This window comes from Talpa occidentalis, unplaced genomic scaffold (assembly GCF_014898055.3).
Source record: "Talpa occidentalis isolate TD23 unplaced genomic scaffold, MPIMG_talOcc4v2.1 talOcc4.14, whole genome shotgun sequence".
NCBI lineage: Eukaryota > Metazoa > Chordata > Mammalia > Eulipotyphla > Talpidae > Talpa > Talpa occidentalis.
Window position 1 is genome coordinate 71,616,251 of NW_023601433.1, and position 15,437 is coordinate 71,631,687.

General features: G+C 45.8%; 1 protein-coding gene across 2 annotated transcripts in view; it reads left to right on the forward strand.

Annotated features, from left to right (window-relative positions):
- Nucleotides 1-15,437, forward strand: part of SGSM1 (small G protein signaling modulator 1) — a 69,002-nt gene that overhangs the window by 41,791 nt on the left and 11,774 nt on the right. Inside the window, exons 13-21 of one of the 2 annotated variants that reach the window (XM_054695192.1) lie at nt 1,064-1,228; nt 3,077-3,215; nt 3,732-3,796; nt 5,680-5,825; nt 9,023-9,151; nt 9,771-9,953; nt 11,230-11,298; nt 12,920-13,510; nt 14,686-14,810. In XM_054695192.1, the coding sequence (XP_054551167.1) occupies nt 1,064-1,228; nt 3,077-3,215; nt 3,732-3,796; nt 5,680-5,825; nt 9,023-9,151; nt 9,771-9,953; nt 11,230-11,298; nt 12,920-13,510; nt 14,686-14,810 (1,612 nt within the window). The remainder of the gene's footprint in view (nt 1-1,063; nt 1,229-3,076; nt 3,216-3,731; nt 3,797-5,679; nt 5,826-9,022; nt 9,152-9,770; nt 9,954-11,229; nt 11,299-12,919; nt 13,511-14,685; nt 14,811-15,437) is intronic. The other variant, XM_054695193.1, reaches the window with a different exon arrangement.

Consider the following 15,437-nt stretch of genomic DNA (forward strand, 5'->3'; position numbering starts at 1 on the left):
CTCTGTACTGTTTCCATGGTCACCTTGAGCCATCTGTGGCTGCCAGGCACTTAAAATGTCTCTCATTCAAATTGAGATGTGCTGTGATGTAAAAATACACACTGGATTTGTACAAAACAAAAAGAATGAAAAATATCTCAGTAATTTTATATTTATTATATGTTAAAATGATAACATCTTGGATGTATTGGGTTAAGCAGGATATATTGTGGAGATTGACTCAACCTACTCCTTTCTACCCTTTTAGTGTAGCTACTGGAAATTTTAAATTCATGCATGTGGCTCACATTGTCTTTCTGCTGGACAGCGCAGATCCAGTGCAATCTCTCAACCTTGGTACTGAGTAATTGCTGAGGGGGAGGGGGTCACATGTATTATGGGATGTTGAGCAGCATCCATGGTCTCTACTCACTAGATGTTAGGAACATATAACTAATTCCCAACTAATGGCCCCAAACATCACTGATGTGCCTCGGTGACCATCATCGCCCTGTGAGAATTGCTGGTCTAGGGCGGGGGTGGTAATATGGTCAACCCCCAAGGGAAACGGCTAAGGCAGTATAAATACAATCTTGGGGTCTGCTTCTTGGGTTGGAACCCCAGCTCTACCACTTAGTGGCTGGATGGACTTGGGCATGCTATTAGGAAGCTTGTGCCTCAGTTTCCTAATCTGTAAAAGTGGATAATGATAATATTTGTGCGCAGTTTATCATCGGTCTTGTTAGAAAGGAGACATCTGTCCCAAAGACCAGCTGTGCCAGTGACTACCTGGTGGGACTTTTGAGTGGTCAAGTTGTCATCATTCTGAGCCTCAGTTTCCATTTCTGTGAAATGGGGAAAAATGCCTCCCTTACAGGGTCACTGAGGACCATAAGTGCCCTGACTTGCACTATGCGCAGCACATACCAGGCACACTTTACATATCAGCATTCTTTCTTCCTCTAGTTGTGACGGCATGTGGGAGCTGTGTGGAGCAGCCCTGAGGAACTGGCTTCTGCTGTTCCTGTTTGCCACCTGCCTTGGACCTCCCGTTTCACCAGCTCTTTTCATTTTGTGTCTCAAGTTGCTCCTGACCCCTTGTGCAGCACTTCCCCTGTCTCCATGGGCCCTGCCTGGATGGTGGTTCCTGCGGGCCGCTCCATGTTGGTGGTGGCCAGGGACAGTCAGTGGGCACGAGCCAGATGGGATGCCACCCTTCCCACACCGGGCCTGAAGCAGCAGCCCCCCAGTAATGTCTGGGCTTCCCCCACCCTGGTGCTGGGTGCTGGCCACCTCTGCCATGTTGTCATTTGAGTCTTGGTCCCAAGGGAGATGGAGGCAGTGGACAAACTAGTGCCATCCAGCCTGCACCCTGCAGCTTGAGGTGCTGTGGGTTCAGTAATGAAGGGACCTGTGGGTGATATCTGCAGGGGGTGATGTATGAGGAGCTAGGGGTGAAGGCATGTTTGCCACACCTTGGAAAACTGATCATTGCTTCCCTGAAATGGGCTGAGAACTGGGAGCGTTTTTCTGGAATTTTTCACCGGGGTTTTGGCCTTTTGTGGCTACCTCGTTGGTGAGTGTATAGGGAGGAGTAGTATAATAAGCCGCGTTTTGGTGCCAATTCTATTGGTAGTTTTCAGTTCTGTCAGTGGGTAGATACAGGCTGTGTCAGCCACTGAGCTCTGGTGACAAGCGGGACCACATCCTCAAGTCCCCTTCCTGGAGAGCCCGAGGGAAAGGGATGGGTTTCCCAGTGCTTGGCGAGGCGTGGCGTATGGGGCAGATGTGCACATCTCCTAATGGGGCTGGGCAGACTTGGCTTGAGCCACATCTAACCTCATTCTATACAGCCCGTGAGCTAAGAAATGTTTTTACATTTTTAAATGATTGAAAATATCAAAAGGGGAATAATTTTTGTAATGTGAAAATAACATGAATTCACATTTCAATGTCTATAAAGTTTTATTAGAACATACTTATTCTACTAGTTTGATTTTTGTTTATCTCTGCTTTGCTCTGTGAGCACAGAGTTGAGTGGTGGCAATAGTGAACAGATAGTTCTGAAGCCCAAAAATATTTGCTATCTGACCCTTTGTAGAAAATGTGTGCCAAGCCCTGTCCTAGAGAAATTTTTTTAACCTAGAGCTGCTAGGAGGCCAGGAAGTTACCTATAGAAGTTGTGATGCGTATGTCATTGGTTTTTTTTTGTTCTATCGCATTGAAGATACTGCAGGTTTCATGAAGAAGGGAAAAGAGGGGAAAGAAGTAGGGAACTATAAGTACTGTATCCTAAGAGGAGCTGATTGGAATCACTGAAGTTCAAGAGTTAGGACATCAGTCTTGGTTCTTCAGTGTGGCTGTTATTATCAAAATTGTTTTTGAAATACAGACTCAAAGGCCCATATCTGCAGGGGGCTATATTTCAATACAATGTGGGTAGGATGTAGGCATGAGAATTTTTAGCAAGCCCCTCCCTCCACCCCCTACATGATTCTGGGGTGTTGCTTACCTGTTTGAGAGCCTTTTGGTGAAGCAACTGAGTGACTCAGGACCATGGACAGCGAAGGTGCCCTCCACCTTCATCAGTGGGGACTCAGCAGTCCCCTGCTTCTGTGTGCTCTGACTCATCTTTGAATCAGACTCCTTTCCATCTCACTGCCAGGACCTCCCCATGAGACCTATCTCATGGGACTTCATGCCATCAGCCTTCCACAGAAGCCTCCAGCAGGCTCTCCTACCCTCCCATCAGCATCCTATGAGGACAACTAAATGACAACATGGCAAGGCGAGGCTGCCTACTCTGGGAATGGGTGTTTTCTTGGCTCTGATCTTTCTGTTTTCTTCCTCTCTCTCTCCAACTTACTGGCTCTGCCCATTCCTGGGAATCCCAGATCTTAGTGGTGGCTTTCATTGGATCAGATGGGCTCAAAGACCTGGGTCAGACTATGATTGACATCACTGTTTCCTGCTGTCACCTTCAGGGTCTTTTCCTATCCCTGTGCTGGCCGGGGGTGAGCTGCTTGCTGTGGGGTGAGGTTGCTCTGCCCCATGTAGATTAACCAAGGCTCTTCTTCTGCCCTTATACCCACCACAGTCCCCCAGGACATGATGGATGTCTCCGTGAGCAACCTGCCATCCCTGTGGCAGCCCAGCCCCCGGAAATCTTCCTGCTCATCCTGTTCACAGAGTGGCTCGGCTGATGGTGGCTCAACCAATGGCTGCAACCACGAGCGGTATGGGGCTTGAGCTGCAGATGGAGGGAACTGAAGGATTTGCCAAAGATATGTAGATAACCTTTTCTTCTCCTGCACTGAATTCAGAGGAGGGATCATAGGCACTGAAACCAACCAGGTCTTAAACTCTGACCTTGTGAAGTCTTAGCTATTGGAGTGTCCTTACATACATCAGTCATAAACAAGGTTATGTCATAGTAACAAGTAGTCCTGACATCTCAGAGGCTTATTGAAACAAAGGATTATTGATCACACATGTTGTGTCTGTCTCCTGGGTCATCTGGCGACTCTGCTTTTGCCACATGGAAGACACAGTTGATGGAGCAACCACCGTCTTGACTATTACCAGTAACTCAAAGGGAAAGTTTGCTCTGGAGGGACCTAAAGCAGGATTTCCACCATCTCCTTGACTGGCTGGGTTTAATCTGCTTTCTAGAGATAATGAGTTGTGCTCTCCAAAAAAACCTGGGTTATGTGTGTGTCTATCCTAAATGTCTCCCTCTTTACCACCCGCAGGGCTCCCCTGAAGCTTCTCTGTGACAATATGAAGTACCAGATCCTTTCCAGAGCCTTCTATGGATGTGCGTATTGTCCTTATTTGCCACTGTGTTCTCCAGGGAGCATTTACTGAGTGCTTACTATAAGCCAACAGTGTCGGAAAAATAAGCCTGACTCTGGAGTTCAAACTTCCACTTCTCTATTTCCTATGTTTAATTTGGGGGCACCTCAGTTTCCTTACATACAGATGGGAGATAAAATTTATCCCTCGGTCCTCAGATTGGGCAGTAAACAATGGGGCTCCTTGGTGGCCAGGATTGGGATTTATCACTATTGTATCCCCAGTGCCCACCTAAAGGGAGTTTGTTTTGGGGACTGAATGAAAAGTATGCCTAAAGTCCCTAGCAGCTAGCATTTCATATCACAGATACTCAATAAATGTCACCTCCTTCTCTGGGCTGAAGCAGAAGAGTAAATTGTCCTAATCTCTTCCCAAGAATTTAAAAAATTAAATTGCCAAATCTGATAATTGCCATTGAACAAATGAGACTAAGGCAAAGAGAGGCAAAGTGACTCATCCAGGGTCACACAGCCAATAAGCAACAAAGGTAGGACTTAAACCCAGGCCTGCTTGACTACAAAGACTCTGTTTTTTCCCCTTTCTTCAATATCAATTCTTAACAGGTCTTCTTTTCTCAGACTCTCAGCCTAGATGGGAGAGAAAAAAATGTGTGCTTACCTTCAGGGATTTTAATTTTAAGTTGTGTTAATGCATCCTGCATGGGCTTGCAAAATAGTGGTGCAGGCCATATCCCTGGTGCCTGGAGAGTCAGGGAGAACACGACTTGCCCAAGATCAAAGTGTTTGCCCATTCTGTTACCATCCATCCCTAGTATCTAATGCAGAACTTGGCATGGGGCAGGCAGTGGGCAAGTGTTTATGGAACCAAAATAGAAGAGCTTCCTGGTGGAAGGGGTGGGGTTGAGATGGGTCTTGAATATTGTGATTATACAACATGGCTTCTGATGGTGGTTGGGAACCCAGGTTCTGTATCAGGCAATGTAGGTTCCAATTCTAACTCCATACTTCTAGCAGTATGATCTGGGCAAGTAAGGACATCAGTCTATGACTCAGTTTCCCTACCTATAGTGGTACCTGCTTCACACAGCTGTATTGAGAATTAAATGAGTTACATAAGCTCTGGGAACAAGTCCCTAGAACATAATATAGGCTGTGCAAGTCTTCTACATTATATCATCATCATCCCCATTATGAGGAGGGCTGATCCTCAGATCCCTGGAGGTGCAGGGTCCTCTCTGGGAGTGGAGAATGAGATGGTGGGGGAGAGCCAGAGGAGGGGACACAGAGTGAACACAGGTCAGCAATTTGCCAAGCGCTTGCCATGTGCCAGGCAAGTACCCAGGTGTCCAGGGTGGAGCAGGTAAAGGGTGGCAGACTGGCAGACATCTCTAAAAGGTGCAGAGCCATCTTTGAAAGCAAAGCAGGTGCCCTCAGCATCTCCGCAGTTGCTGACACTGACTTGTTGGGTCGCTTTCATTCAGCTGCAATTTGGTGAGGAGTCATCCACCTCTCCCACCTTCTTTCCTCTTGGAATGAATTGGAGGTGCCGAGGCACAGTTAGCCGGAGGAGACTGGCCCTCTCCCTGCCTGTTCCTTTCTGCCTTCAGCCCACAGAGTCAATGCCTTGGCTTCCAGCAGAGGAGGCATCAAGCCGACCGAGGCTGAGAAAGGCGATCGGACTTCCCCAGGGTCACAGAGCTATTAAATCTAGCCAGCAAGTGACTTCACCCTCTGATCCTACCTGTCCTTAACTGGAAAAGGAGCATGATGGGAATAGGCTCAGTCATGGGGGTTCACTAAGAGCCAGTGGGGCAGCACTTTGGGGACTTAGTGAGATAAAGATTATCAGACATTGAATGATGGCACTTTCCTCCCTCCCTGACAGGGCTTGCCTACTGCAGACACCTGTCCACCGTGAGGACCCACCTGTCAGCCCTGGTCAATCACATGATTGTCTCTCCGGACTTGCCCTGCGATGCTGGACACGGGCTGACGGCTGGGATCTGGGAGCAGTACCTCCAGGACAGCACGGTAAGGCCTAGCTGACCTGACCTGCAGTGGGGCAGAGACTGCAGGCATCTGAGAAGTGGAGCCACTGCTTGTTGCGACTTAAGGATGTAGTTACTTCCTTGGGTTCTATGTATGCAAATTGAAATTCCTTGCTTTGGCTCTTGAGATTTCCAGACCCATAGCTCTGCCCATTGGAGTGAGGATCAAGGAAGATGGAGAATACATATAAGTAAAAAATGACTCAGTCACAGGGCACTTAACTGTCAGCTACTTGCCTAGTCCTGCACAAGGTGTTCGGAGTCCTCAGGCAAAAGGAACTGAATCTACAGCTAGTCTTCCAATAGCTTTGATTCATTTAAAGTCATTTCATGAGAGCATTGATGAGAAAAAACAATACCTGCCAGCACTGAATGAAACATTCAAGGACCTGCTTGCAATATATATCATTGCACATAAAGTCACAGTTCCCAAGAGCTTATCCATGAGGTGCAGTGAGGCCCTACTCTACCTGGATTGATGAGCACTCTAAGTTAGAGAGAGGCAGCGGGGCCGAAAAAACCCCACCACTGTTTGAAACTCTTGTCTCAGGGCCAACAAACTCACTCTTTAGATATTTTCCCTGGAAATAGCTACCTGCCTTTGCTTAGGAGAATACAAATGTCCCTGGAAGGAAAGTGTTTATGTTTGTAAAAAGCGTCATAGTCAGAGAGTGTGGAAACAAGGTTGAACAGTTTTCTGTATTCTGTTGTACCTTTCAAAACCTTGCTGTCTGTCTGTCACACTCCAGGGAGCATGTGGGTCACTCCTGCTGGTGTGTTTGACCACAGGGACCTTTGTTGAAAAGATGCCCTCCTGGCTGTTGGAAGGCAGAATTGCCTTTGAGAAACACTAACTTCTGCCAAGAGCAGGGTCTGGAGGCGTTGCCTCTTTCCTGCAAGCTGGATAAATTTCATGATTCAGTCAGGGGGTGCCTCTCCACCCAGACTCTGGGGAACACCAAGCTGGAGAGCAGCTGGTGGGACTGGCCTCCCCACATTGGAGGAGGGTGCTATTTTCTGCATCAGTCTGGGAACTCCAGGGGATGGGGTGGGAAGGACAAATTGGAACCTGGACAAACAGAAGGGTCATTTTACTTCTTGCCAAAAATTGTCATTTTTTCTTTAAATTATAGGAGGAATTCCTGCAATTCAAAAAAAAATGAAGAATGCAAGTGTATAGAATATAATTAAAAATATTTATCTTTCTATTTCACTCTTCTATTTCTGATCCCCTGAGCTAATGAGTCAGATCCATTTTCTGTGGACCCTGCTACTGTTCTGTGCTTATACATGCACAGAAAGTGATATGTGTGTTTTAATATATCTCTTACTGTTACAAAATGAGCTGTTGTATTTGTATATTAAGTGACCGACTTACTTTTATATCTACGGTGTCTCTTAACTCTCTAGGAGAAATCTTAAATGTTAGAACCTTAGCACCTCATACATAATTTATTCAAATATTCTCCTTACTGATAGACATCTGATTGCTTCCCTTTTTTCGTTATTATTTCAAATAGTGTTGTAGTTGACCTGACTTCAAGCACATGTCTTTCTGTACTAGAGCTTTTATTTTGACAGTAGATTCCTAGAAATAAAGTTAACTGATATGCATTTAAAATTTAAATACATATACCAGCCTACTCTCCTAATTCCCAGAAATCTGCAGGAATGCACATTTCCTGAGAAATTTAAAGATTCATAGACTTCTGGGCTCTGTTCCAACCTGACTGATTAGCATTTCTGAGAGTAGAACCCAGGAATTTATGTTTCTTGAAAGTTCCCCAAATGCTTCCAGTGATCTCCCTGATTTAGGAGTTACTAGTCTAAATGCAAATTGGTTGAAACAGTAAATCATTAAAAAATAAATAGTTTTTATGAAATGCTTTTGTAATCCCTTTACGACCTATTTGACCTTGTTTTCACCCTTAATGGCATTGTTGAAGGCAGAATGAGGGTAAACTGAGCTGCAAAAACAAGTAGTCCCTGCCGTTTCAATTGCTTGACACCCTGGAAATATATTCCTTACTCATTCAACCATCCTGGGTGTGCCTGCCTGGTGAGTGGCCATCTCTCTCCTTCCACTCTTATGGGCTCACCATCCTCCAGGAATGCCTCACCATCCTCCCTCTCTGGCCAGCAGAGGGAAAATGGAGAGTGTAAAGGGGGCACACCTCTTCTTAAAACCCTGGCCTGGGAATGGCTTACATCCCTTTTTCTCACCTCCCATTGGCCAGAACCCAACAACACGACCCCACCTAAAAGCAAGGGAGTCTGGGAAATGGAGTCCAGCTGTGACTCTGTTCTCTGGGAAATGGGGGGCGTAGATTTTTGGTGGAGAGTTTATAGCCCTGGCCACAAATAGTTTTCTGAATTCTAAACAGCTTTCACAAGGCTGTCTACATAATAAGGGACAGAATTCTGAGCAGGGACAAAAGAATGGCTGGTTTTGCCATTGTGTGGTGAAGATGTGAAGTATGCTTTTAATTCCAAGATATGAAGTAAAGAGATGAGAGAAAAGCCATCTAGTAGTTATTGGTACTACTCGTGTGCATGTGCACATGCACACACATACACAGCCTCATTGCCACTGCAAAACTTTTGCCTAAAGATTAATTTTTAAAAGAAAGCAGACAAACTCCAATGCATAATATAGCCAATAGTTCTTAAAAACATCCTGGTATACACAAAAGTTATTAGCATGTGAAGAACCAGTAGGAAATGCTCATTTTGGGTTAATTCACTTTAGAGCACGGTACGCAAAATTTACTAAAAATTAAGTAGAAATGTTCATGCATTGTCTACCTGCCCTTTTCTTTTTCATGAAAATGGGTTCATACTATCTCACAAGATGCTCTATGTGTTGTTTGTGTGTGTGTGTGTGTGTGTGTGTGTTTTCACTTACCAGCACCCATTGAACATCTTTTTTGTAAGGTCTCGTAGACACAACTACTGTTCTACTTGCTCTGTGTGGCATTTCCAGGCAGGGATGCCCTGTTCTCCACCTGGTGGACAATGGGCCCCTCTGGGGGTTCTGCTTGCATGAGATGCTGAGATGGACATCTGGGCTCCTCTTATTCACACCACGATCTCTGCGGGTTAGGTCTGAGAAGCAGGACTGCTGGGTCAGAGCTCATCCCTTGGTTTTCTGTTAATCAAATTCATTGCTCCCACCCACAGAGTTATGAGGAGCAGGAACTGCTTCGCCTCATCTACTACGGGGGCATCCAGCCAGAGATCCGCAAGGCCGTGTGGCCCTTCCTTCTGGGCCACTACCAGTTTGGAATGACAGAAACAGAAAGGAAGGAGGTTGGTTACCCTCTATGCCCCTAGGGCCTTTGGCAGCAAAAGGAGCCAGGTATTGTGCAGTTGTGGGGGAACTCTGGTCCCGTATTGGACCACGGTGGGGTGAGAGGTGTGGTGGAACCAGGAAGCATGGAGCTTGTCTTGTCCAGTAGAAGCACTATGCAAGCAAGCATATGTTATTTTTTAAAATGGCATTGAAAACATTTTAGAAATTTTTGAACTTTGTATTTTGACACAGTTATAGATTCACATGTTGTTAGAAATAATGCTGTGAGAGCTCATGTAGGCTTTATCCAATTTCCTCTTACAATAACATCTTGCAAAACTATAACACGGTATCACAACCAGGGTACTGACTTTGGTGCAGTACACCAATCTTAGGTGAATGTGTGGAGGGAGGGGAAAGGAAAAACCAAAAGAAAGAAATAGCCTCGCCATGTTCAGGTATCCCCAGGGCCTAGCGAGGGCCAGGCACACAGCAGCTGCTCAGTACTGTCTGTTGGGTGCAAACTCTACAAATGTTAGATGTGTGTTGCCAGGGCCAGGGCCCCGGGAGGAGCCACCTGCTTCCAGTTGGGCTGACACCCACACCTGTCAGGTGACCTTGCTTCTGCCCTGACAGGTGGATGAACAGATGCATGCTTGCTACGCACAGACCATGTCTGAGTGGCTGGGCTGCGAGGCCATCGTGCGGCAGAGGGAGCGGGAGTCCCACGCTGCTGCCCTGGCCAAGTGTTCATCGGGGGCCAGCCTGGACAGCCACCTGCACCGGATGATGCACCGGGACTCCACCATCAGCAACGAGGTGATGGGCAGCTCACTCAGGGTGCCTGGCAGCGGTGAAGGTCAGGGTCAGCTCTGTCAGATATGTAGGAATGCTGAGCGTGAGGCAGGGTGTCTGGGGTCTTGGGACAGAGTCTCACCCCAAGCTTTTGGCTCGAAGGTAACAATGGAGTTATATAAATCTGAGTTTGAACCCCAACCCCTTCATTTCCTAGTGCTGGGGCCTTAAGCAAGCACCTTTACTTCCAACCCTCAGTTTCCTCGTCTGTAAAATGGGAATAATCATTCAATAGGGAGGATTGTGGACAGCTCAAATGAGACTATCTGTATAAAGTGCTTAACACAGTGCTAGCATTCAGTTTATTGAATAGAGCTTACTGAATACCTCCTGTGTGCCAGGTACTGTCAGGAATGTCCTGGAACATCAGGATACTGCCATCACCACCCCAGACGTGTCTGTCCTCACAGAGCCTCTGGTTAGCATCCCAAAGCAGGAGTTCAAAAGAAAGTCAGTTCTCTTGACCAATGCTGTACCAGTCATCAGTGGCCATAATAACTCTGTATAACAAACAACCCTCTCAAAGTCAGTGACTTCCAGCTGTGCTTGTGTCATTTTATTCCTGAGTCTATGGGTCTGCTGGGTGGGCACTGATGTGCTATCAGTGTCGGTCAGCTGAAAGGTGTGTTGATCTTTGCTGGGTTTTCCAATGTCTGGGGTGACTCTGCTCTTCTCCTCCTGGCTCATCCTCCAGGAGGCTAGTCCGGTCTTAGCCCAGTCGTATTCTTACAGTGAAAGCAGATTCTAAAGAGACAAAGCAGAAATACAAAAGCACTTGCTAAAGCTCTGCCCTCTGGCTGAAACTGGTCACATGGCCAAACCCAGCATCAGGGTAGACAGGAACTACAAGTTATAGGGTGAAAGGCACATACAGAGGGCGTAAAAACTGCCGTGAGTGCAGTTACTCTGAGTTGAACTAAATATTAGAAGTCTCCAGTAGAGAAGTATAGAGCAATTAAAGATGGGGTTCTGTGTTTGTAGGGGTGAGGAGGTGGGGGCCCAGTGGCTGGTGTGGCCTCTGAGGAAGCTCCAAAGAGCAGGACGGGAGTCTCCCCTATGACTCCATTTCATTTTGCAGATAAGAAGCTGAGGCCCTCAGAGGGGTCTTGCCCAAGACAGGAACCAAGAAAAAAACACACTAACGATCCCCCAGCCCTGCCGCCCCTCTTGAGCTAAGTGCAGGGACCCTGAGCCAGGATGCAGCCTCACGCAGGCTCCCTTCTGCTCCTTTTCCTCTCAGTCCTCCCAGAGCTGCAGTTCTGGCCGCCAGAACCTCCGCCTGCAGAGCGACTCCAGCAGCAGCACACAGGTGACTGCCCCGCTCTCCCCACCCCCCCCTCCCACCCGGAGCAATGGGAGTGGATGCCCATCATCTACAGGTCATTTCTGGCTTATTTGTTTTAGCATTAGAAATTGGGTTTTAAGTTATAAAAAGAATATGTGACTCTTTTCCCCCTTAAAAAATTAAAATATTGCCAAGAAAGCCAAATTTGGCTTTGACTATCTCTAAACCCCACTGGCCCTCCTTAGAAACAACACTACTGTCATCAGTTTGCTGTGTATCCTTCCAGAGCATTCTGTGTGGCTTTACATGCACAAATGTAGCAGATACAGTGCAGTGCTGACAGACTTTTAAAATCCCTGTATAAATGTCCGTGTATTGTTCAATGGTTTTCCATTTCATTCAATGAAAAATGTTAATTCTGTTTCAATCAGTATTTAAAAAGCGAAGTGAGGGCCTCCCTGGTGGTGCAAGGGTTAAATCTCAGCACTATGAAGTTATCTACAGCCACTGCAGCATGAGTTCGATCCCCAGCCAGGGAGCTTGTCCATATATGGCACCGCAGACCTCTCCTGTCTCGCCCGTTGCTCCCCTCAGCAGTGTATTTCAGTAGATCTGCCTGTTCTGCTCCCCACTCTGTCTCTAGTAAACCCTCTCACCACCCCCCAAACTTCTGGCCTACCCCCGCAGCTCCTGTATGTATAAAATAAATAAACCCTAAAATGGGGAAGGCAGAGAAGCTGCATTTCCCTGAATATGCCTTGTTTTGTAGTTTGGAGATAGGGCATTTTTTAAATGTAACTTAAAGCAAGTTTAATCAATTAGTCTTAATTAAAATTAAAGAACTTTTTATTAAAAAGCAGAAACACAGGAAACTAAATCAAGTTGATGACATAACGACACAGAGAAGAAATATTTTAAGCCACCTTGCAACATGCTATTTGTCCTTGATGGAATATAACCTAAGGGCCCAAAGAATCACAAACAAATCTTTGAGAAATAATCTGGAAATCTTTCCGTATTTCTATATTTAGCACTTTTTAAAGTTGATCCATAATAGTTAACCACATGAATATATTAATAATTTTAGCCTGTTCCTTATATTTTTAACTAATGTTTTACTTTAAAAATTACATGTACATAATTTTATATGATAAAAGTTACCTTCTTCCCCCTTCAACTCCCTAGTACGCCTTCCTCAGAGTCGACTGCAGTGCTTCCTTGTTTCTTTCTGGATTATTCTGTATATTTCCATGCTTATGGGTCACTTTTTTTTTCACAAAGGGAGCAAGTATGTATTACACCTGTGCTGACTCATTCCTTTACTGTATGTAGTATTCCCCTGCATGCATGTAGATGAATGACAGGCATAGGTTCTGAGATATGCACCATTAAGCAGGTATAGCATTATGCCAGCAGCATAAGGCTAACCACACAAACCCTGATGGTATAAGCTGCTGCTATCCTGCTACAAACCGAGGCCTGTTGGGACTCCTGTCATGTATGTAATCCATCAGCCACTGAAATGTCATTAAGTGATGCATGACTATTTGAACGAGTCACCTATTGTTGGGCATTAAGGTTGCTGGTGAAAGCAGTGCCACAGTGGACATCCCAGCCCATCTGTTTTTGTGCACCTTGTCTTTAGGTATTTGAGTCGGTGGATGAGGTAGAGCAAGTGGAGGCAGAAGGCAGGTTGGAGGAGAAACAGCCCAAGATCCCTAATGGAAACCTGGTGAATGGCACCTGTTCCCCAGACTCCGGCCATCCTTCCTCCCACAACTTCTCCTCGGGGCTCTCGGAGCACTCGGAGCCAAGCTTGAGTACGGAAGACAGTGTCATGGACGCCCACCGAAATGCTGCCCTGGTTCTTCGACCTGGTGACAGCAGCGTGGAGGACGGGCAGAGCAGCGAAGCCACCACTTCCCGGGACGAGGCCCCCTGTGAGGAGCTGGCCGTGCAGGACAGCCTGGAGAGCGACCTGCTTGCCAACGAGAGCATGGACGAGTTCATGTCTGTCACTGGCAGCATGGACGTGACTCTGCCTGAAAAGGAGGGCCCCTCCCTGGAGAGCTGGGGGAGCAGCAAGGTCGAGAAGCACAGCCAAGCAGACAGTGAAGACAACCTCTCAGAGGAACCCGAGATGGAAAGTCTTTTCCCCGCCCTGGCCTCCCTGGCCGTGACCACTTCTGCCAACAACGAGGCATCCCCCGTGTCTTCCAGTGGCGTCACCTATTCTGTAAGCCACTAGCACGCTCCTCCTTGACTCTCCTCTCGGTTTTCTTATGCAACATCTCAGGAGGGTGACAGTGTCCCACAGATCTCAGTTACCCAGATCAGAACATGCTGGTTCATTGCATTTTCTCCACTACAGAGGATTTGCTGTTGGAGCCATTGGTAGAGAAGATAGTAGATAGTAGAGCACTTAAAGGATGTAGACTTTGCAGCCAACTTTCTGGGTTCAAATCCCAGCTTAGGCACATACTTTATCTTTTTGAGCCTCAGTTTCCCTGTTTGTCTGGTATCTCCCTTTCCAAGTTGTTTTTATCAGAGTCAGGGTTTGCTTTTTTGCTTTTTCCTAGTACCCAGAAATATCACCAACTCAAGATAACTTTAAATTAAGTTCTCTGCTCTTTCAGATTTTATGGGTTGTGGGAATTTGAACCATCAATATGTATAAGTTATTAACCAGATTTCAGGCTCTTACTTATTCAGTGAGATAGATTTTAGATTTTATTTGGAACCTATGTTTGAGATAAGCCATTGTTTTTGAGCCCCAGATGTTAGTGTTTTCTAGCTTTCCCTCTATGCTGCATTAGGACAGGACCCCCAAAACCCACATCCTTGTTGGGCTCCTGTCCTAATGCAGGAAAGTCTCTTATTCAATTCCTTAACTTGGAGGTTGGTGGGGTCACAGAACCATGAAATCCAAGTTATATTTTCCCTGTTAGGCAGCTTTCCTCAAGGCAAAAGCTAGCTTTGGTATTTTCTTACCTCTCTGGGTTTATTTTTTGCCTTTAAATGTTCCTTATTTCCTTACCATTATCACTGAACCATTTCATCAGGATTATTGGGTCCTGCATATCTAAGAATTGAACTTCTACTGAAGTTTTCCATTGTTCTTGTTCAATTTTTAGCAAAAAATGAATGCATTCCCAATTAAAGTTATAATTCTTAGTTTCTTTATCCATGAAATGGGGTAATAGTTTTGTACCCCTCAGAGAGCACAGATTTTTTTTTAAGAATCAGAAAACAATAATGCAAATGAAATCAAATACCCACCTGGTCCTGGTAGAGGGCATGCTTTTCAGTGATGACAAGAGAGGGCTAAGGGGAAGAGAAAGAAGCTCTGGAAGATGATCACTGTAAGGGGTTGGATGTAACTGTTCTTTTCTCACCTCCTGGGGCCCATAGCCAGAACTGCTGGACCTGTACACGGTGAACCTGCACCGTATTGAGAAGGACGTGCAGAGGTGTGACCGCAACTACTGGTACTTCACACCTGCCAACCTGGAGAAGCTACGCAACATCATGTGCAGGTGGCTGGAGCAAGGGTGGGAGGGTGTGTCTATAGGGAATCAGTGTAAGGTCATGGCAGAGGTGGGGGCTGCTGGGAGCTTACACCATGCCCACCTGGAATCTTATTCCAGATTACACTGACAATAAAATAGCAATTATAATAATGTTAATAATAATGAACATTCATTGAATGTTTACTATACACCAGGCACTATCCTGAGCCTTTTACTAACATCATCTCTCTTAGACATTATAACAAGCCTATGAGGATCATATTGTCTCCTCTTACATTGGTGAGGCATTGGAGGCTCAATAGGGTAACACTTTCATCAAAGTCGCCCAGCTGAACAGTGGCTGAGCAGGAATTCATACTCATGTCATTCGAGCTCTAGAATCTGTGCTTTATTTCTTTAAGCCAAGATCTGGGGTTATTTACCACTTTTCATTAAAAAGTTATTATTGTTATTTCTTAAACTATAAAAATAACCTATGGTTATTAAAAACCTTAACCAAAGAAATCAGAAGTTCATAAGGTATAAAGAGAAACTTCTTTCATTTTCCATCATCAGTGTCTCTCACTCAAAAGAAGTAATGCCTGCTAACAGTTTAGTGAGCATCCTTCAAAGCCGTATGTATGTGTACATAGA